The 20785-nt window shown below is 41.6% G+C and overlaps 2 protein-coding genes across 3 annotated transcripts; one reads left to right on the forward strand and one right to left on the reverse strand.

The window, feature by feature from the left end:
• Positions 1–606: 606 nt before the first annotated feature.
• On the reverse strand, positions 607–12384 carry CEP70 (centrosomal protein 70). Its single transcript, XM_074145127.1, has 15 exons — positions 11988–12384; positions 11702–11825; positions 11186–11366; positions 10701–10870; positions 8967–9026; positions 8172–8271; positions 7686–7774; positions 7192–7266; positions 6044–6146; positions 5222–5392; positions 4424–4570; positions 3722–3890; positions 2224–2338; positions 1192–1271; positions 607–817 (listed from the first exon to the last, which is right to left on the reverse strand). Exons 1-15 carry the CDS (start codon positions 12046–12048, stop codon positions 756–758), a joined length of 1707 nt encoding a protein of 568 aa, XP_074001228.1. The 5' UTR covers positions 12049–12384; the 3' UTR covers positions 607–755.
• A 512-nt stretch (positions 12385–12896) lies between these two features.
• On the forward strand, positions 12897–20293 carry FAIM (Fas apoptotic inhibitory molecule). 2 transcript variants are annotated; one of them, XM_074145487.1, is made up of 5 exons: positions 12897–12929; positions 15796–15931; positions 16292–16520; positions 18011–18060; positions 19469–20293. In XM_074145487.1, the coding sequence occupies exons 2-5, from the start codon at positions 15821–15823 to the stop codon at positions 19616–19618; spliced, it is 540 nt and encodes a 179-aa protein (XP_074001588.1). In that variant the 5' UTR covers positions 12897–12929; positions 15796–15820; the 3' UTR covers positions 19619–20293. The 2 variants fall into 2 exon arrangements, with proteins under 2 accessions (XP_074001588.1, XP_074001589.1); XM_074145488.1 differs by lacking the exon at positions 12897–12929 and adding an exon at positions 15070–15147 and having other exon boundaries at positions 19469–20150.
• Positions 20294–20785: the final 492 nt, after the last annotated feature.

Below are 20785 nucleotides of genomic sequence, written 5' to 3' on the forward strand. Positions count from 1 at the left end.
AGTACATTTCAAAATCTTGTAAACCTCGACAGCAAAGCATTCTGCCTGAGGAACAGCAGAGTTTTGTAAATTAAGCTTTATTAATATTGGAGCAAAAATATATCAAAATATTTTTGGAAGCTTGGTGTACTTGTTTCTGTACAATAAACTTCTAACTGTCTTGCATAAGAAACTTGATCTATGGCTTTCTAAAACTGACTTTTGAAATACGACCATGGTAGTTTTAAATCCAGGCCAGGCAGAAACCCTTAAACCACCACCTGAAGCAAGTTGCAAATCTTTTTTGGCCTAGATTAATGTAATCTAGTCTGCCTCAGTCCACGACCAGCCAGAATCTCACTGAATAACCATTTGCTTGCATCCCAAACTTATCTGAAGACGTAAACAGGCTCTCCAGAAAGCCACGACAGGCGAAGGCTGAGAGTGTTATGGCTAAGGCAGTTGGAGCACCTTTATCTCACGCTTACTGCGCCAGCGAGGTTCAGAATGCTGGGTGGTTACAGTCTGTCTGCCTCGCTGCTGGGGCAGAGTGTTTTGGGTCTCTCTCTGGGCCTGAGCAGACCAGTCGATAGCTGTTACAGTATTGACCATGAAACAAGAATTAAAAAAAATGAAAAAATGCAGCAGCTTTTATTTATTTCAAAAAAAAATCTGAAACTGTTGATTAGGGTAACAGAGGTAGCTCTAACGTCATATACATCAAGGGATACATTCACAGGTAAGATAAATGTTGCTAGAGAAGAGCAAAGTGACTCTTAACTAGTTACCAATTTCAAATTTCGCACAGCAGGTAAAATATCATCCAGGTTACTGATGTCTGAAACAGAATGAAAAGCAAAAGGGTAAGGTGTCTGTACCTAAAATGTCTTCAAGTCCAGCCAAAATTCTAACTTTAATGTTAGAAATACAGCTAGTGAGGGAAATAAACTCCTCATACCTTTTAATGCTCTTGGAAAAAACTCAATTTAGCTTATCTTAGGAGTAATATGATTGAATATATGCAACTTAAACTGTTTTGGTCACTTCCTGAAGGAAGATGAAAAGGAGAGCGAGGCAAAAGTTAGCACCTTCCCTCACATTCTCCTTGTGCTGTAGCACACCAGGAGTAAACAAACCACGTGTGAGCTATTTAAAGCTTTAGGAGGAAGCGCTGGCCTGCAGGTAATTACAACTGCTGCAAATATTACTCACCTAGAAGACAAAGCAAATCTTGAATGAGAGCTTGAAATGGTGGAAAGAAGCACTCGTGTTCTTCTAGCTTCCTGATTATACTGAAATGTGCAAGTGAGACTGTTGGATTAAAGGTGCAAGGGTGTTTTAAGTTCATCTCTCTGGCTGTTTTCCTGTGCTATGTCATGACTTTCTGAAAACACTGCTACTCAGTAGCACACAAAACCATCTACATCAAAAATCGTTCTCAGGTTCTGAAACCTGCAGCCAACAAGTGCTGGCTGTCAAAAGAGGATCTTTAATTTCACAGTTTATGCCCTATATCCTCCTTACGTGGCAGCAGGTAATTTTCGACGGGCACGTTGGTCTGTGTGTGCTCGATACACCGCCTGGGGGTGGCTGATGGAACTGCCTCAGAGGTGGAGCAGGGGTTGCTTTATAAACAGCCGTTCTCTGGCTGAAGCCGTGAGGGGTGCAGAAAGCCTGGAGTTCGTATTGTTCAAAGTCAGCCTGCGTCAGACTTGCTGCCTGCTGCAATTCAGCGTTAGTACGTTTGGAGAGCCCGTGCTGAACGCCAGCTCTTACAGTCTGCCACCAGGTGTATGGGTGTTCTCACCTGTTGAAGGTGGAACAAGATTTGTCCGGTTCCCAAAAATATTTGTAGGCAGCTTGAGACGTTCTCTTAGCAACTAATGCGCTTCAGTATGACAGCTGAAACCTTGCAACACTTTCTCCTCCCCACCCACGTACAGTATTTGCTTTGTCTCCTTATGAAACACGCATCCTTAATAAGCTTATTTGATCTCCTTATCCATGCAAACCAACAAGGTGTTTCGGAACCTTCTGGCCTTAATTTTTCTCGTTGTCAGCTTTATCCTTTTGGAAGTATTCAAGATTGGTTTCATGTAGGATAGTCCTAACTCCTTTGCTGTCATAGCTCACCGACTTTGTAAGAAATTATTAAAGTTTCTTTCAATACCAGTTTTAGGCAGTTCTCTCAATTACTAAATTTGATGTTTGAAGAATGGTCACCAACGGAACAGCCCCACATACCTGTGGATGTCTTGGGTCCCCAGAAGCTGCTGTACCTGCTCGGTCACGTTCTCATTAATTATGTCACACAGTTTCCCAACAGTATCCACTACCACAGTGGGTGGAGCTGAACTGTCTGCGGAAAAACAAACACTTCATCCTTCTTGTAACACTAATAACAGGAAAGTATTTTAGGCACAATCCAGTTCTTGCAGGTGCCCAGATCTTATTTGGCTTTCACACAGCTAAGCACACAAGTTCCATCCTTCACAGAAAACCTGTGGTCAGAAATGAACTAACGTCAGCCGGGAACGGTGAATCTCTCACTGACCCTTCAGTCACAGAGAACGTGTCAGAGGTGTGTACTTTCACAGCAGAGATGGTACTAAAGCGCACCCTACAATGTCTGTGGGAATTGGCCAACTGACGTTATACAGAGAGGGAGGGTTCTTCATTCGGTTCCTGTAACACAGCAGAAGCACACAGTGTAGGGGCCAGGCCAACAAGGAACCTGCCGACTAAATACTCTGTTAACAGCCAGAACTTGTTTTGGTATTGGATTTTACCTGCTGTGATTGAAGGTAACAGACTCCTGTCCTTTTCTCCTCAATTTCAGAAGGATAATTGGAGGGTCGGAGAAGGCATCCTCTGAGCTCCATTGGTTTGGGATTATTAGGGAGACGAGGCTTCCCCGCCTCCTGTGCTGGCTGCAGGCAGGAAGGCTCCTTCCCTCCTGGACTGAGGCTCAGAAGACTTCAGTAGTCCAGGAGCCTTGTTCTGCGGCTGTACACCCTACAGTGCAGCCAAGCCTTTAAACCCAAGAAGTTCTCCAGAAGAACAAACCAGAGAATGGGTACCGGGAAGTAACCAAGTGTGCCCCTGAGTACTGGCACTTACTTTTTTACACTGAACAACTATTTTTTTTATTTTATTTTTTTTTTTTTTTTTTTAAGTTTAGCAGTCTGAGATGGAACTTTCTGAGGATGACATAATTACGCTTGAATGAATTATTGAGTAGAAATCTACAGCAGAGGTTGAGGGTTTTTTTCTTAAACTTGTTGAATCTTTCAAGTAGAGAATGAAAAATAGAGAACGGACAAGAAGAATCATGAAGTCAGCTCACAGGAAACAAAGCTTTGTGAAAAAAATAATTAAAAATTCCATTTCATCTGTTATTCCTTTCTTTTGCCTCCCTGATATTCCTCAGCAACTGCTAAAGCCTTACAAATAATGGGAATTTGCTATTTGAAGCCTTAGTGACATGGTTTAGTGATGGGCTGGGGTTTTTTTATCAGCTTTAGGTTGATGGTTGGACTAGATGATCTTAAAGGTGCCTTCCAACCTAGACAATTCTATGATTCAATTGACAGCAACCTATTTTTATCTTCCCAGTGAAGAACGTACCTAGTTTACTCATTTCTCAGCAGCTCAACATATTTTCTATAAAGAGATCAGCCTCTTACTTGTCTTTTTCGTTTGGAAATGGGGTCAGAACAAACGCTAGGTGGTAAGTCGTTACCTAGTTCCAGGAGCTCATGGAGATTTCTCATAGCGTTGGTCATTTCCCCCAGCTTTGTGTAAACCTCATTCATCCGCGGATAAACGCCGTTCAGAGAATTCACGTCAAAGAGCTTCTGGAAGTGAGAGACTATCGCAAACAGGGTTGGTAAGGACGGCGTCTGGCTGTTCTGTAGCAAGCGGAAAGAATAACTCGTCACCGTTACTGCTTAACGAAGCAAGGATTCTTTCAAACCGCGAAACAGTCTTAAAACTAGTCTACGAAGAAAAATGGGTGTCGCTTCCCTTATTAAATCACGACGTTTCAAATATTCCTAAATCTGAAGACATATTTTAAAGCGAGTTTTCAGACACAAATATCCAGCAAACCAAAACTCCTCTTTTTGAAAGCTTTCTCCTCAGTTGCTTTGGTAAGTAGGCATAGGGATTCTCAGCGCTGACTGAGGAACAGACAGAACGGGATAACACCCCAGACTACAGGGCAATGCAAATTCGTCGTTGGTCAAATGACTTTGATGAAAGCAGTCTTCCCCAAGGTGAATTTAGCCATTATGCTAAAATGGTCTTTGACTATTGAAGATATTCAAACAGCCATTTCTTAAACCCCGCAAGGCTTTCAAATGTGCAAATCTAATCACCGTGTGAAGAACGCATTTAAGAATTCCACATTGACTTGTGATTATAAACCCCTGGTATGAATTACCTTTTCCTTATTTTCTATTTCTTCCAAAATTGCATCTACTGTGAACTGGAGGTCTTCAACTCGTATGGATTCTCTGTTATCCTGTGGATCTGCAGTATGCCAGGGCACCAGCTCCCGAGACAGTTTTCTCAAGGACCTATGCAAATCCTTTTAAAAGAAGGGAGGGGACACAAGTTATTTTAATAACTTCTTAAAAGTTTTTTTTTTTTTTGTTACAGAAACAGGCAGATTTTCTGTTTCTCATACGCAAAAACACTCCAGTACTGGAGACCGTAAGGTCTGAGTTTTCACAGAATTTAAGCACAGGATCTTGCTTACATTCTTTGATTTAAAAAGAACACTCATAGTCAAAAAATCGAAGTACTTAATATATTTTTTCAGTGAAATAAGAAGTGTTGGTCACTGAGTGGTTTTAAACAACGTTACTTCACTTGTATTTAGATCAAAAAAGTTCCTGTTCTGGCCAGACAAAAGGAATAAAAAAGAATGCACCATCACTACTGTGTGAAGTACACAGACTCCAAAGCTTAAGTGTCATCTTGGGGTCAGTGAACAAAACCACGTAGACGATATTCCCAGAGGAATCTCTCTGGCCTGCAGGCTCACTGCACATTATTTCACTTTACTATGGGTTTAAAGTGGTATATAAGCGAACAGCGGAATTTTTTTTTAAATTGAACACTGAGCCAGGCAGTAACAAGAGTTACACACGGAACAAAACCCAACATGCAGGGAGAGACCAAGGGGCGGTCAGCAGCTTAAAGGAGGAGCACAAAGCCAAGTACAAGAATGCCTTACCTTTAGGGCCACGAGCTGATCTGCCCACATTTCTATAGTAAGCGGGAGGTGCTCAAATCCACATTCCTGTCCATTCTCTTTAGTGTGATTTTGCACTGGCCCTTTACTGCGCCTGTATATTAACGGAGGAGCTCTTGGACTTCGCAAAATAGAATCGATATGGGACAACACCTTCAACACCAAATAACAAATGTTATTGCTCAAATATGTATGACATTTTGTAATAAAACCCCTCTCCACCACAGTCACGACTAAGTATTGAATCATAAATAGCTCCAGTAAGTTACTATCAATGAATTTTACAGATGCATTCAATATGTAATAGATTCAAAGATTAAAAAATATACTAGCTAGAAGATAGGTAAAAGTAATGCAAATATCCTTCCCTTGAGGAACATTTAACATTTATCCACTTGAGGCATTGTTGCTTCTTCCACATTTGCATTTTACTAAGTTTTACTATACTTCCTTTTTTTATTATTCAAAGAAAAATAAAAGCCACTATCTCTTCAGGCACGTTTAAAACTGTAACATAAAGATCTGTTTTGCCCAAGACCTTGAAAAAAACCCCAGTCCTGAAAAGACTTCAGCTAAATAATTGATTTGATGTTTGCCAACCTGTTCTCTGCTTCCTTCCTGTATTTTCAGGCAGACAATTAAGACTGCCAAATCCAGAACATTACACATCTAGCGTAGAGGAGTTCATAAGAACTCTTAGATTGGAAATAGCATGCTTCAGCTTACATAGTTAAATAAAACTCATGTATTATATTCCATTGTAACAGCGCTAGATACACAAGAGTACAGATAAAATTTGCACACCTGTAAGTATTGCTGGCAAACTGCCTGCAGCTGATCTGCTCCTGCGCTTCTCTCAGGTTCTTTCTTTTCTTCTGTTCTTTCTCCATTGCTGCTCCCTGACGATCTACACCCCAAACACATACAGTGGGTTACACAAGTAGCCTTCGCAGGAGATGCCACTTTTAACTTGATTAAAGAAGCAGGTACGTAGCATGTAGATTTACACCTACAAAGCAAAATCTCCATTTTATGATGCCTGCCAATAGAATTCCATCAAACTGAACTAGCTGAAGAATATAGTATCTAATGTAAATATCATTAATTTATCTCAAGTCTCCAGGCTGAGGTTATTCCAGGCTGCATGCTAGTTTAGGAGGGACATCACCAGACTCTATTATCAGAGTTCTACTACAGCTGAAGACTTAAAATCCAGAATTTTACTCAAAAATGTCAAATTCCACACTCACAGTCTTTATCTGCTTCTGCTTGCACATCTTTCCCGGCTTACTATGTATCGCTCATTATCCTTCTTGTCAAACCTAAGATGACTTTCTCTTAAACTACCATCTAAATCATACCTACTGCATGAGAGAAAAGACCATTTAAGTATACATGATGTAAAATGAAGAACAGAACACTTTTAAAGTTTAAGTGATGTCCTTTTCGGGCTATAAAATATTCAGCATTGAGTATACACATGCACAAATGATTAAGTGAAATTACAGATAAAAACACTTCGCCAGTACTGGATCTCTAATACCTTCAATGTATTTTCTCAGCAATGTTTCAGAAAAAAAAAGCTAAGTCAATTTCTAAGAATAATATGGACATTGCCAACTCGTACTTTCTCATTCACAATCCATAGTGTAACTGGCTTTATAGCTCAGGGAAGCAGCAACCACCCCAGTTTGCTCCTGTCTGTTATTGCCTGCGATAGCACTCAAATCAAATCCAGAAAGACAAAATGTCCCCGTTCAGAGACCACACCATCATTTCAGAGACACACAGGGTGTCTTTGAAAATGCAGCAGCATTTGCTGCCCGTAACCAGGCTCCCAGGAAGGGTGATAAGGTACATGCTTTATAAGCTGCCATCGACATCACAGGTTGCAGAGTATCTTTGCCGTAAGTTCAGAGGGTTCAGGAAAGTTACTGAAGAAATATACTTACTGGATAGTTTTCTGTAAAGTTTTCTCTAGTTTCTTCACTTGGTGCTTGTAAAGTTTTAATTCCTGTGCAGTTGGTCTGTTAGAAAGAAAAAGTACCAAGACATTATATGTCTTGTCTTTGAAGGTATCTATAAAACTCAGCCACGCAAAATAGTAAGAAAGCTTTGCCAGTGCCGCGACAGCATTCTGGAAATGAAATTCTGCAGCATTTCTACATGGCAACAGCAATAAACAGCATTTTTACATTAAACAGTTTACATTACATAACATTACATTTACATTAAACAGTTATTTTTAACCATTAGCAGTTGTTGTTATTAACAGTGTAGGGAGGGAAGGTTGACTGTTGCTGCCGTATCTTATTTCTACGCATCGCTTTAAAAAGGCAAGATTTCATACTACACTTTTACAATTGTTGCTGCTTTCAGTTTCTTTCTTTGTAAAGCAAAGTCTGCTGCAATGCCCTTAAAAAGGATGATACTTATCCTTTCTCACCTTATTTCCAGATCTTTCTTGAGATTTATATTTTCAAGCAAAAGCTGTTCATTCCTGGCTTTTGTTTCAGTAAGTTGTTTCTGGAAAGACTGCAACATAGACTGTGTTATTTCTTTTATTTCACTCATTCCATAATGAACAAGCCTGAACGCTTTGAAGTACATGTGTGTTAAGAAGGTTTCCCATTTGCCTGTACAGCAAGGCAGCAGGGATGAGGAATTAGTCAATTAAGATCAAGAGGCGGCTGCATTAGACCGCAGGTCTAATCACAGAGGTCTGTTCAGTCCCTCCCCAGCAAAGACGACTCACAACATTATAATACTGAATCTTTGCGTAAAGACTGCGAACCCTGCCCAGAGAGGCTACAAATTAAGAGGACGTGATAAGAACACGGGGATAGAAATCAAACGCATATATGTTTCTACGTGACTCTTGAAGGGTTACCATTTAGAGATCTACACTGACTTATCCTTCGCAGTTCCATACCGTGAGCAGTGCTCTATAATTAGGAGTAGCATCTAGATTTAAGAATTCTTCCTTGCTGTTTACTTCTCTCTGTACCTGGTCTTCATCTTTTTTGTATTTCCTATTGGGAAAAATAAATTGTTTCAGCTTACTGTAATTCGATTACCTCAAAGATCTAAGCTGGCTTAGTTAGCAGTTATGTATGATAATAATGTTTCCATAAAGCACAAAGTAAATAGAACAGAAATTCTGCCCTAAGATCCACTGCTCTTCTATATTATTTCTGGGAAGCTGTTTCATATACTAAATTAGGTGCACTTATTCCTCAAGAGAAATTCCAGTACAAGCAAATCCCATTTCAGTTTTCAAGACAGTCATTTCAAATTAGAGGAATGTCTCAGGTACCTGCTTGTTGCTTTGTACCACGATAGAGCTGCAAAGCTGGTATTCCTTTTGTTTAGGGAGATGAGTTGACTGAGCACTGCTAATGCATTAATTCTGCCTGTGAACCACGGCAAAAGAGGAAGAAAAAAAACCAAAACCAAACACAGAAAAAAAAAAAAAAGAATTATAGCTCAAGTGTCTAAATACCCCCAACTTCCCAGCTGTCCTGGCCTCCTCACTGAGCAGCTGCTTAGCCTGACTGACAGCTATTTCCCGGATGAATCCAAACTTCCACAACCATTACAATCCCTTGCTGTTTCTTAAATGCTAGTGACATGTGGAACACAGAATATTTACCCTTACAAGCTTTAAGAACAGTAAGGAGTAAGAAAATTTGAACAGTAGGGCCGTAAGACATTAGAAAAGACTTACCTTAGCTCCTTTTTCATTCGACTAATTTGAGATTCATAATAATCGATTAGAGAAAGGAACCTGAAGAAAGGAAAAATGCCGTTTTGAATGTCAGATATTCTCAAAAAAGTCACACCTGAAAGATACTGTGACCACCCCACAGGAACAGGCCAGCTCGCTGAACTGCACTGCACTGCACTTCAGAAGTGGCTGCATCGAGTACTGCGTTCTCTCTCGCATCAAACAGTCAGTTTTCCAAAAACAGAAGAGACGTACTAGACAACCCAGAGAAGGGCAACGAAGCTGGTGAGGGGTCTGGAGAACAAGTCTTATGAGGAGCAGCTGAGGGAACTGGGGTTGTTCAGCCTGGAGAAAAGGAGGCTGAGGGGAGACCTTATCGCTCTCTACAACTACCTGAAAGCAGGTTGTAGAGAGGCGGGGGTCGGTCTCTTCTCCCAACTCACAGGCGACAGGACCAGAGAAAATGGTCTCAAGTTGCACCAGGGGAGGTTCAGATTGGATATTAGGAAAAATTTTTACACTGAAAGGGTTATTAAGCATTGGAATGGGCTGCCCAGGGAAGAGGTTGAGGCACTATCCCTGGAGGTATTTAAAATTTAGACGGGTTGACATAGTGCTTAGTGACATGGTTTAGTGATGGTTTTTTATCAGAGTTAGGTTGATGGTTGGACTAGATGATCTTAAAAGGTCCCTTCCAACCTAGACAATTCTATGATTCCATGAAAAGCTAAATCCTCCTGACACCCTCCTCATCTTGTGATTATGTTTACCCAGCAATCTCAACAGCGTGGCACAGACCCAAGTGCTGGGGTTCAGCCACCACTGCAGGAGGTAGAGAGCACAAGTCCCACATAGCCCGGGAACATCCACCTCCAAAGAAACTAAAAGTGCTTTCCAAGTGGTCACAAGAAATAGAGCCGCAAAACACTGAACAGCTGAGAAACTGCCTTTTCTTTTTGGGCACTCTGAGGCTGTCTGTTTTGGAGAGACAGAGAAGAAAGCACAGGGAACCAAAATCAGTGACCCTCCTTCTCGTGCAGTGAGGGGACAAGAAAAGGGCTGCGCACACACAATCCCTTCTAAACGCTTCCCAGGTGAAGGTCACTAGACAAACATGGAAAACCAGGCGACATCAGCACAATAAAGTGATGGCTACCTGAGAATTGGCAAATTGCTTATTATAGCAGAACTATGGAGATCCTACTGCAAGAGACAGAGGCTTAGAGTACTTTCTCAGAACATTCACTAAAGTACCTGGGAAGCCTTTCAGCAAGCCCGCAGTCAACAGCTGCAAAGACCAGTTGCACTTCAGAATTGACTGCAAACTGGAAAGGTGTTTTTTGTTTTGTTTGTTTTTTAGGGGAGCAGGGGTGGTGTTTGTCACGTTTTGAATTCACTTTTTAAAATGTTAAAACCCCAGGATGAGATCACCCTGGCAGATACTGCAGTTCCAGAGTAGAATAATCATTCCCTTCTCTTTGCTGACACCTAGTGTATGCAGGGGCTGGGTTTTTTTCACTTTCTGCCACAGATTTAACCAGCTGACATTTATTCGACAAGAAAAAAATTACTCCATTGACATACCATTACAAGAACCCACATTTCAGCTGGCACTTCTAAGGCCTCAAGCTTTTTTTTTTTTCCCTCATAAATATCAAGAACAGTTAATCACTTTAAAATCTGTTTCTTCATTTAACGTTACAGGTCATTCACCAAGATAAGAAAATTGCTTACTGCTGATCTAGAAGGGACTTGGGAGCTCTTTTGCAAAACCGACAAAACATTTTGTTTTGAGTGGAAACACGCTGCTGCTCTTCCATCCCAACTTTGCACAGCTCCCTCTGCAAACGAGCAATAATCTTCTCCTGTTCTTGCAGCTTTTCCTGCTGCTGTTGATATTTTGCCTGTGAACAGATAATGGGAGAATTATGAAATTATTCTAACCTACAAGCTGGAGACTCTGCTGTACATGCCCAAGTAGGCACCTGGTCCCAAGGAAGCCTAGTACTTGGGTTTTAGCCATACTGAAGACGCAGTGCAAGAAGGATAGAGATATTTTTCTAAGTTATCACTAGAAGATTCTGTATGGATTGAAAAATCCTAGCTGTATATAGTGTACTAACTCTACGACTCATGTTTATTTTGATCAACGTAAATATTTTTAGAGCTTTTAAAACAAGTCAAAAGTTTGAATCCTCAGACAGCACTACCTAAATTACCTGTGAAGCCTGTTGATCTCTTTGAAGTTCTTTGACTTGATTCTGTTGCTGGCAAACTTTAGCTATTGTCTCATCTTCCAGCTGACAAATTTTGGACTTGATGTTTTTCACCACATTTTCCAAATCATTAGCCCGTTGCTCTTGTCGAGATGCCCGACCTCGTTCCTGTCGTATCTCATCTCTGAAAAAAAAAATAAATTTAAAAATCCTTGATTTAAATTAAACACATTTCACTAAAGACAGTGAAGGAAGCACAGGCCTGACAAAAATTATCTGATGACACTCAATAATAGCCTGTGGCAGCAGGTATGGGAAATATGCTGGTATGGGAAGCAACAGCAGACAAAATAATGGAAGAACTCAAAAGGAACTAGGCCAACATTGTTGCATATTGGACAAAAAACTCAGGAAAACGTTCTTAAGCCTCAGATGTTACAATAGCTCCATCTGGCAGGAGATGGACACTAACAATACTTTTGCTTTGCATTAGCAAGTAAGTTCCTTCCACTGTCTTACCTAAGACCACGATTAGCCTCCATAAGTCCCTGCATCATTTTCTGCTGTCGGTCTGTATCTTCCACCAGCGTTTTTAATGCAAGCCTTATGCCTAGAGAAGCCTGACTGTCCAAGACAATCATATCTGGAGATACAAATAATAAACAAAGACATAATGAAAGGCTTTTAACAGCTGAAGAAGATCACATCTCTGCTACCGTTTGGAAGTGACGGCTTTAGAGGTGCTTTGTGAACTTTGGATTACTATTTTCAAATACAAAAACTTGTAAAATTAGCATTTCCTTACCCGGTATATTTCTGCAGCTTTGGGGGGCAGCAAGGCTCACCGGTTTCAACCCGTGACGCATTAATAGCTTGTTTAGGCTCTCCCATTCTGCCTTCTCCTGCTGCAGCTGGGAGATGGGGAGAAAGGGACAGAAGTCTGAGTTCCCAGGATCGGCTCAGGGTCTCCTGTCCCTCCTGCTGTGCTGGCACTGGAGGGTACCAAATGCCCCCAAATAAAAACAAAACAAACCCCAAACTCCCAAGAAACCCCAGACACTCTAGGCAGGCGTGTGAGACTTTCCATCAGGATCTGCTAAAAATACCGGGAAAAAGTGTACTTAAAGGAATACCCAGTTTTCCTGATCACTATTAGAAGGACAAATATGTCCAATGAATAAAACTGACCTTTTATAAAACCCCAGACAACCAGCCCTCAGGTCACCGGTGGGCCTCGACCCCCCGCCCCAGCCCCGAGAAGCCTCAGAGGAGGCGGGTGCCCGCTTTGTGTGTGTGTGTGTGTGTTATTGTTTGGGTGGTTTTTTCCTCCTTTTCGTTCTGTGTTTAAGCACCGAGCAGTAACAACAGCCACCTCAGGTCCACCACGGTACCTCTGTCATGGCGAGGGACGCCCGCTCTCGGCCCGGCGAAGGGGCAGGCCGGGCCCCGCGCCGCCGCCCTCAGACGCCTACCGGGACCCGGGAAAGGAAAGGGGGGGGGTTACCGGGTGGCAGCAGCTTCAGCAGATCCCGGGCGGCGACAGGGAACAACCTCGTAGGGGCTGCCGGCGGCGGGAAGGCGCGGAGCCGGTCGGGAGGGCGGCGGGCGGGTAACGGCGGCGACAGGAGGGGAGGGGAGGGGAGGGGAGGGGAGGGGAGGGAGGCGGGCGGCCGCGGGGCGGCGCTGGCCGCCCACCCGCCGCCATTTTGAGTCGCGGGGAGCCGAGGGGGAGGAGAGCCCCGCTGAGGTAGGAGTGGGGCCGGGAGCGGCGGGGCCGGGCTGGTCCGATCCCTCCTCAGGCCCTGCAGCCGTCCGTCGGGCGGGAGGCGAAGCACCTGGCAGCTGCCCTCTCTTCACTGCCGCCCTCATCTTGTTGCCCGGGCTGAGGGAGCGTCTCCGCGGGCTCCTTGGAGACCGCCTGGCTGCCGGAGGAGGAGGAGGAGGAAGCAGCCATTCCGCCTGTTGCCGCGGGCCCGGCGCGGAGGAGGGGTGGGAGGTGCCGGTAAACCCGCCCGTGGTCCGGTGGAGCCCTGCGGCTGGAGGCTGAGGCGAGCGCGGCCCGGAGGAGTGGAGTCTCCTCACGGGGTGTGGAGGATCACGGCGACCAGCCATAAGCTGTTTGAGGAGGGAGTTAGAATGGTGGCTGTCAGGATTTAATTTTAAAAAACCCCGACAAACAACCCCAGAGCCTTTTTGCTGGCAATAAACGTGGGTGGTGGGGAGAAATTTGCCGTCTCTGGAGTTCCTATAGGTCCCAGTGCCCTATCCCCCGCTCTCTGCCGGCAGGCCTGGATTAGGTGGATGCAGAGCAGTTAATCCTGTCCGAGTTTTCAAAACAAGCCCTTATGTATAATAAGAAGTAAATCTCATTTGGGGCTGCTGACTGGGTTCAACGGGAATATGCAGTGAAAGGAGGGCGGCCGGCCGTCAGTACAAAGCCGTTTCCCTCGGATCCGAGCCGGTGAGGGGATGTCTGAGGGCAAACTCTGTGGAAGCATCTCGTTGTGTTTGGGTTCAGGTTTGATTAAAAAAAAAAAAAAAGTAATGTATTACCACATTACCTTGATGTGTTTTTAAGAAAAAAAGAGGAAATTGTGTGTTCTGGGATGTTTCCTAACCCTTTCGGCATTGATCCTAAATTAACTGCTAAAATGCATGCAGCAGGGTTGGTGTGGTCGCTGTGGGTAGGCTCCAGGTGCCACCTCTTTTGGCATATCTTTTTGTGCCTCTTGTGTCGCTCAGCTGGCAGGGACAGACGTGGGTCTGACCTGGGGACCCCTTCTTTGGCGAGCAGGGGAAGGGGAAGCACAGGAATACACCCCACATCCCCACCTGACTCCCACCGTGTGCCGGGGGAGTCACAGGAATCATCCCATAACTTTAGGAACAACCCAGACAACCTCCTCGACACTTACTAGGTGGTGTAGACAGCTCACTGCTGTGATAATTAAATCCTTGTATCCTTAAAACGGTTTCGCTGTTTTTTAAAACTTACTTTTCAGTTCATGAACAGAAATGTGTGTGATTACTGACAAAAGCAGACAGTAATACAGCACTGTACAGCATGTACTAGAGCATGTTTTCAAATAGAAGCTTAAGGCAGAGTGAAGGAGGTTCAATTTTTAAATGTACAATCCTCTGTTACGCTGAAGGGAGACCCTAGAACTCGCAACTTTAATTCAGTTTTCACTGAAAAGTGTAACTTATCAAAAAACTCACTTATTTGCACTTACTGAAATTATGCTTATTGATATGCACAGACAATGCAGATAGCTCTTACATAAATTCATCTCTTTACTGAAAACGATACATTAAAAATATCAACAGTGTCGTAAAACACAGTCATGGTCTAAAAGCGTCCTAAGTAAGAAACAAGTGATTTCTTTGTGGTTCCCATAGACTTTATGACTGAATTGCCAGCTCCAATTGATAATGCAATTGTTGAAAACTACGACAGTGGTTTAGAAAAACAAGGAGACTGAAATTGTTGGCTGCGCTGTTTCACTTTCCCTGGGGTGGCAACAGTCCCTGCTCTGTTACAGTTTGTGACTGAGATGGGCAGCTCTGGATTTGGTTCCTGCTTTGCTCAAGTTGGCCATTTCTAAGCTTTTGCTCACAAGTTTGGCAAACCCTTTTTCCATCAAGTAACTAGCACATTTATGATGCGCTAATAAAGTTAGGATAAATTGCACTTAGTAATTTTGTAAAAGAATACTTAGATTTGCCTTTCTGCCTGAGAGGAAATACTGTATTTCTTCATATATACGGCAGTGCATGATAGCTTATGACACTTTAAAAAATGTCATTTATCTTCAATGGAGAAAACAAGGAAAATTTAGGCCTCAACACTTCTCTGCTGCTATCCTGCCTTTTTTTTTTTTTTTCTTGCTGCTAATTGGATTAAAAGCCGTTTTGGTTACTATGGCATCCCGTGAGGAGATTACTGTCTGTGAAGATGAATTAAGGTAAAAAATCAGAAGTGTGGTGTGAGCAGATGTGGAAAGATATCCACAGCTCCAGTGGTCACTTATGATTGCATCTAAACATTAAAAATCACTTAAATGAAAGGATATCTTGCCAGATCTTCTCCCTTGTGGGTGTTTGTGTGTGCAGAGTTGCATTTCTGAATAATGTTTATGAGAAATATTACAGACAAATCTGTTAAAACCGGTAATAGCTAAACTGGTCATCCTGACTATTTTTCAAGTGTAAAAGGCTAAACTGCTTTCTCAGAGGCCAATCAAAATACCGTATTTTAAAGCCTGCCAAGAAATCACAGAACTGTCCAGGAGCATCTGAATTCTAAGTATAATTTTGTGACCATACTGTCACCTGAAATGGAAGTTTTAGACATTAGATGGATATATATGTCTTTGTATGGTGTTTGTCAAAGTGAGTCTGTTTAACTGTCTGTTTATATTTTGTGATATTTTGTCATATTTGAATGTTTGAAAAACAGGAGAATATAAGCAGTTCTGTAAGCTCATTCTTTCAAGTCTCATTTTTCATTTGTAAAATGCGGCTTGCCCTGAAGCGGTAAAGCTTTGAACTGTAGACATCAGTAACTGAACCCTTTCAACGATAATTAATTTACTTTGTTGGTGTTTCCATAGGTCTCGGTACAGCCACTTAGAGAAGATGACAGATTTGGTGGCTGTTTGGGAAGTAGCTTTAAGTGATGGTGTTCATAAGATTGAATTTGAACATGGGACCACTTCAGGAAAACGTGTTGTCTATGTTGATGGAAAGGTGAAATTGCTGTGTGCTCAAAATTCACTATGATACAGATGATATTAGTGCACTTCCGTGCAACAGGCATCAGAACAAACAAAAAACTAATAAATGCAAGTGAAGTTAATTAACTTTACCTAATTTAATGAACAGCATCATTCTTTTTTTCAGTTACAATTAAGGTGTGAGTATTCATGAAGTGCTTTCTGTCCTTGCGCAGAGGCACTCTAGACATACAGAATATTGTGTATCTGTTCATTCTGAAATGATTTTAAGTGCTGAGCTGTTTCCCGGTTCTAGTTCAATTTTTTTTTTTGATACTAAAGCATGCATTCAGGTTTATCAATTAATACCCATTGTCTTTGTTTTATTCTACAGGAAGAAATAAGAAAAGAATGGATGTTTAAATTAGTGGGTAAAGAAACATTCACTGTTGGAGCAACCAAAACAAAAGCTACTATTAACATTGATGCAGTCAGTGGCTTCGCGTATGAATATACTTTGGAGATCAACGGAAAGAGCCTCAAGAAATATATGGAGAACAGGTCAAAAACAACCAATACTTGGATACTGAGCTTGGGTGGTACAGATTATAGAGTTGTTCTAGGTAAGTAAACATTGAATGACTTCGTGTTGCTGCCTTTGAATAAACTTGTATGCATTTAGTAACTATTAATTAAGAGAAAGCACGGTTCATTGGCTAGTACTGTTGCAGTGTAAAGTCCTGGGTGGTCTGAAAGTTTGGAATTAGATGCCAAAGACAGTCTGAGAAATAATGGTTTTGTTATGCCTGTATGAGCTTGCTGTCAGTGTTCTGTTCTACAGCAGCATGGTCTAGATTAAAAAAAAGAAAAAGATTAAAAAAAAAAAGGTTGGAAGGAGTTAGGGCTTCTGTATCCATAGAGCTGCCCTGGCAGGACAGTTCTCCAGGTGAAGCATGTTATAGAAATGTTGTTTGTGTTGTGATCAAACCCACTGTGCGTGTGAGTTTGTTAACCAGGTAACCAGGCTTTCCTTCCAAAAATCATAAGCCAAAGTCAAGGAGTCTTTAATTGAAAAAGTACAACAATGTTATTCAACATACTTGATAGATTAATCGGCACCCTTTTTTCTGCATCACTTCTTAACTACAAATTTAATCTAAAGCCTTCAGATGACTCTTTTCACTTTCTTACTAGAAAGGCAATACATTTCTTCCTTTCTGCCCCTCTTTCCTAAATACATTACAAGCAGCCGGGAGGAAGGGATCCTCTGAGGAATTTGTCCCCAGCAACTAATGGGGAGACTCCCACCTTTATTGCAGTGTGGTTAGACCTGGAGACGAGATCTGGGGGTAGGATTTCTTCTTAAGCTTTGGGACAGAATGAACTGCCGCAAGATGAAGGGGGGCAGGGAAAAAAAGACACTTTTAATGCCAGAAATAGATTAGTCTCCTCACAGACTTTTAATGTCCTTACGCTCACTAAAAGGCAAGCAGTGTTCAGCTCTCTACTGATGTCCTGTGGATGACAATGTCAGTAACATGAATTCAAGAGCAAAGTAATTTCAGGAGGATGTGCTAGGACAAGTAAAAGAATATCCTTTTCAAATGAAAAAAAAAACCTGAGATTCGTATTTGAAGTGACACTTGGGTTTTCAAGGAGATTTTAAGAATACGAACAGTTTGATGGATGTTAAATAATGCTGCTTCTGAATTAAACAGAGCTGGAAAAAATGTTAGAGCTTCATTGAATAAACAGTACTCACATAATTAGCAGAAATTACTTCATTTTTCTGTCCTCAACTTCTTCAGTTTAAGAATGTCAGAGTATCTCTGACAAGATTCAGAACCCAGTGTTAATAGCCAGGAGTAGGGAGAAGTGAAAATGTATGTTCATAGCAGAAGTTGTTTGCCCACTGATGACAGAGCCTCCCATCTCTCTGACATAAGAACAAACCCCGTAGCCCAGGTGCTGTGGCTAATTAGGAACTTCTTTTGGGAACTGAAAGTGAAATTCAACAGTAAATTTTTAAAATTTCTTAGATCTTCTTGTCTGGGGGGGGGGGGGGGGGAAATATCTTGTTCTTTATACTTTTTGTTTTCTTTTTCCTTCACAGAAAAGGACACTATGGATGTGTGGTGCAACGGTCAAAAAATGGAAACAGCGGTACGTGATCATTTCCAAAAGCGTTTCACGATGGGCGATGGGCAGATAACCAGAGCTTAGCAAGATAAGCCACAGAGGGGCGCGTCACCTGGCTTTACCACAGCCAGCCCGTACACTGTCAGTCTGTTCCCAGTGTCCTCCACTGTATTTTATAACTGACAGTATTTCGGTTAGGATGCCAAACATCTCTCTATTTAAGGATAAACAATGCTTTCGTTTACACTTTTTAGACAAGCAAAATAAATCTTCTGGGTCCTTTTAGGGCAAAACCTTTCAGGGGAGTGGGAGGGACTTGAGTTTGATGTGGAATGTGGAGCCACCTCATCCAAACCCGCTCGTGTTATTGGTGACTGAAAGTTGAACACAGGTTATGGCTCACGATGGTCCCTAACACTTGGGGCTTAAAGGTCTTGTTGGAACAAATCAAATCTTTTGCCTTTCTGTCTAATTAGTTTTTAGAGCAGGCTGACAGCTAGAAGGCTTAATCTATCCGGTGTCTTTTTATATAATGGTGGCTTTCAATATGCACACTACGTAGGCTTCCCCATCCTTGAAGGATGTGCTTTCTCACCAGAGAGATGTCACTGTGATTACTACTGCCACAAGTAATCCCCCGGAGGAGTACAAATTGTAAAACCAACAGTTTTGCTATACTTGAGAATAGGATGAAAAGATTCACCAAATGTTTCTTGGGTAATCAGTGGAAGAAACATCCTTTCTCAGTGATTCACAACTTCTGCTCTTGATGGTTCTCTGCCTTTTCTATAGTGTAACAGATGCACTAGGAGATATCCTTGCAAACTACAAGTGCAGGTTTAGTTGTCAAACTGTGCTTGCATTACAGTGAGACACAGATTCATCTGTTCTCCCAAAGATGACGGCAAAACCACAGCCACATGTGGCAAAATCCGTAACATGAAATGACGTAACTGCAGCAGGAGCCATGCATCCGAAATACACAACTGTTCTACTCATTTCAGGGGTCTCTTGATCTTACTGTAGAAGACACCGCTAAATACTTGATGTTTTACTGCCACTTCAGCATAGGTTTGTGTGGTACTTATTGGCTGTACTGTACGACTCGGAGGGAAACTGTCTTTTCTAGTTGTGTTTTTTTTTACTTATGTGGATCAACAATTCACAAACTCCAAGTTTACCATTTCTGATTATGTGAAATTTTGATTGTCACCTCATACCCACAAATCTTTAACTGGATGCCGTGACAAAGCCCTGTCTGAGGTTCTGCAGCTTTGTTCAGATTTGCGCTGTATTTGCCGCAGGTACCTACGGCTGCTCTAACTGTGGGAGCTACAAACGATCTTGACCTTGGAAACAGTCCGACGCGCTCAAGCTTTTATTTTACTGATATAGCATGTGTTTGTTTTTATTCTTGTCTCCTTTCCCCCAGGGTGAATTTGTAGAAGATGGGACTGAAACTCACTTCAGCGTTGGTGATTACAGCTGTTGCATTAAGGCTGTCAGTAGTGGAAAACGAAAGGAAGGAATTATTCATACCCTTATCGTGGATGACAGAGAAATCCCGGAGGCTGTGGAGTAGCCTCTAGTTAACTGATTACTGTAGGACTAAGATCAGAAATTCTCAATTACTGTGGTAATTATTTTAATATGTACTACTTCGTACATCTGGTTTGTGCTGGGTTTATTTTCTAGTTTCTGTATATGAAATTATTCTTTTTGAGGACCAGAAGAAAATTATATACGACCTCTTACATTACCAGTTTTTTAAAAACTATATATATGTATAGAATATATATTATATCACTAAGTGCAGCAAACATTGGTGAACTTAAGTAGAAATTATAACTAGAAAAATGTCACTATAATAAAATGGGAGATAAATATTCAGTAAGACTGAATCCTTATAAACTGCAGGTGTATGTGGAGGGAGGAGGAATCGCGTGCTGGGCATTCAAGTAAGCTATTAAAATTTTCTCAGTAATTATTTTTTCTATTAAACTGACTACCAATGTTTTTCAGATGCAGTTAAGAAAGTTATAAAGTTAATAAAAAGGTTATTAATGAAATACATTGTTACCAGTACTTGTGTAATAGTATTAAAATAATACTGCTCTATGAAACCTGTTCTTTATTCCAAGTAGGATAAAGGATGTTCCCTTGTGCCAAAAAAAAAAAAATTCCTTATGGTTTTCTGAAAACTAATGCTTGTTAGAAATCGTTGCAGTAGTTCAGAAACTCTGTACTGAGTTTTTTCAAAAAAAGAAAATAGAAAAAAAATAATTCCTGCCATGAAACTCCTTTAAAAAATGAAACTTCTTGAAGCAAGCTGAAATAAGAACCTATTCGTGTTCAATGCTGTCTTAAAAACCTTAAATGTACTGTGTGTTTTCCTGACAGTACTGTGTGACTCAAGAAACACGAGGAAGAGCAGGACAAAAATAGAGAAGAATTGGTTGCTTAAATGGAAAAATTGAAATATTGATAGACTGATTCTGTTTTTAAACTTCCAGCATGCTCTCTAAAAGCAACCTTGGGATTTCTGTGAGGACAAGACTGGTATGTGTTAGATGGTTCTTACAAGTTCATGGGGGGTTTTCCCCATTTAACGCTAGAGCGAACTAGGATCACACGCTGCCAAAGCTGCCCTTTTGCAACAACGGAGACAGAGCTGTTCTATAAATAATTTAAAAAATACAAACAAAAAATGAATATTTTCATTTAAAAGTTTGCTTTGAAATGCTTAAAA

Source organism: Numenius arquata, chromosome 3, assembly GCF_964106895.1.
Source record: "Numenius arquata chromosome 3, bNumArq3.hap1.1, whole genome shotgun sequence".
Taxonomy (NCBI): Eukaryota; Metazoa; Chordata; class Aves; order Charadriiformes; family Scolopacidae; genus Numenius; species Numenius arquata.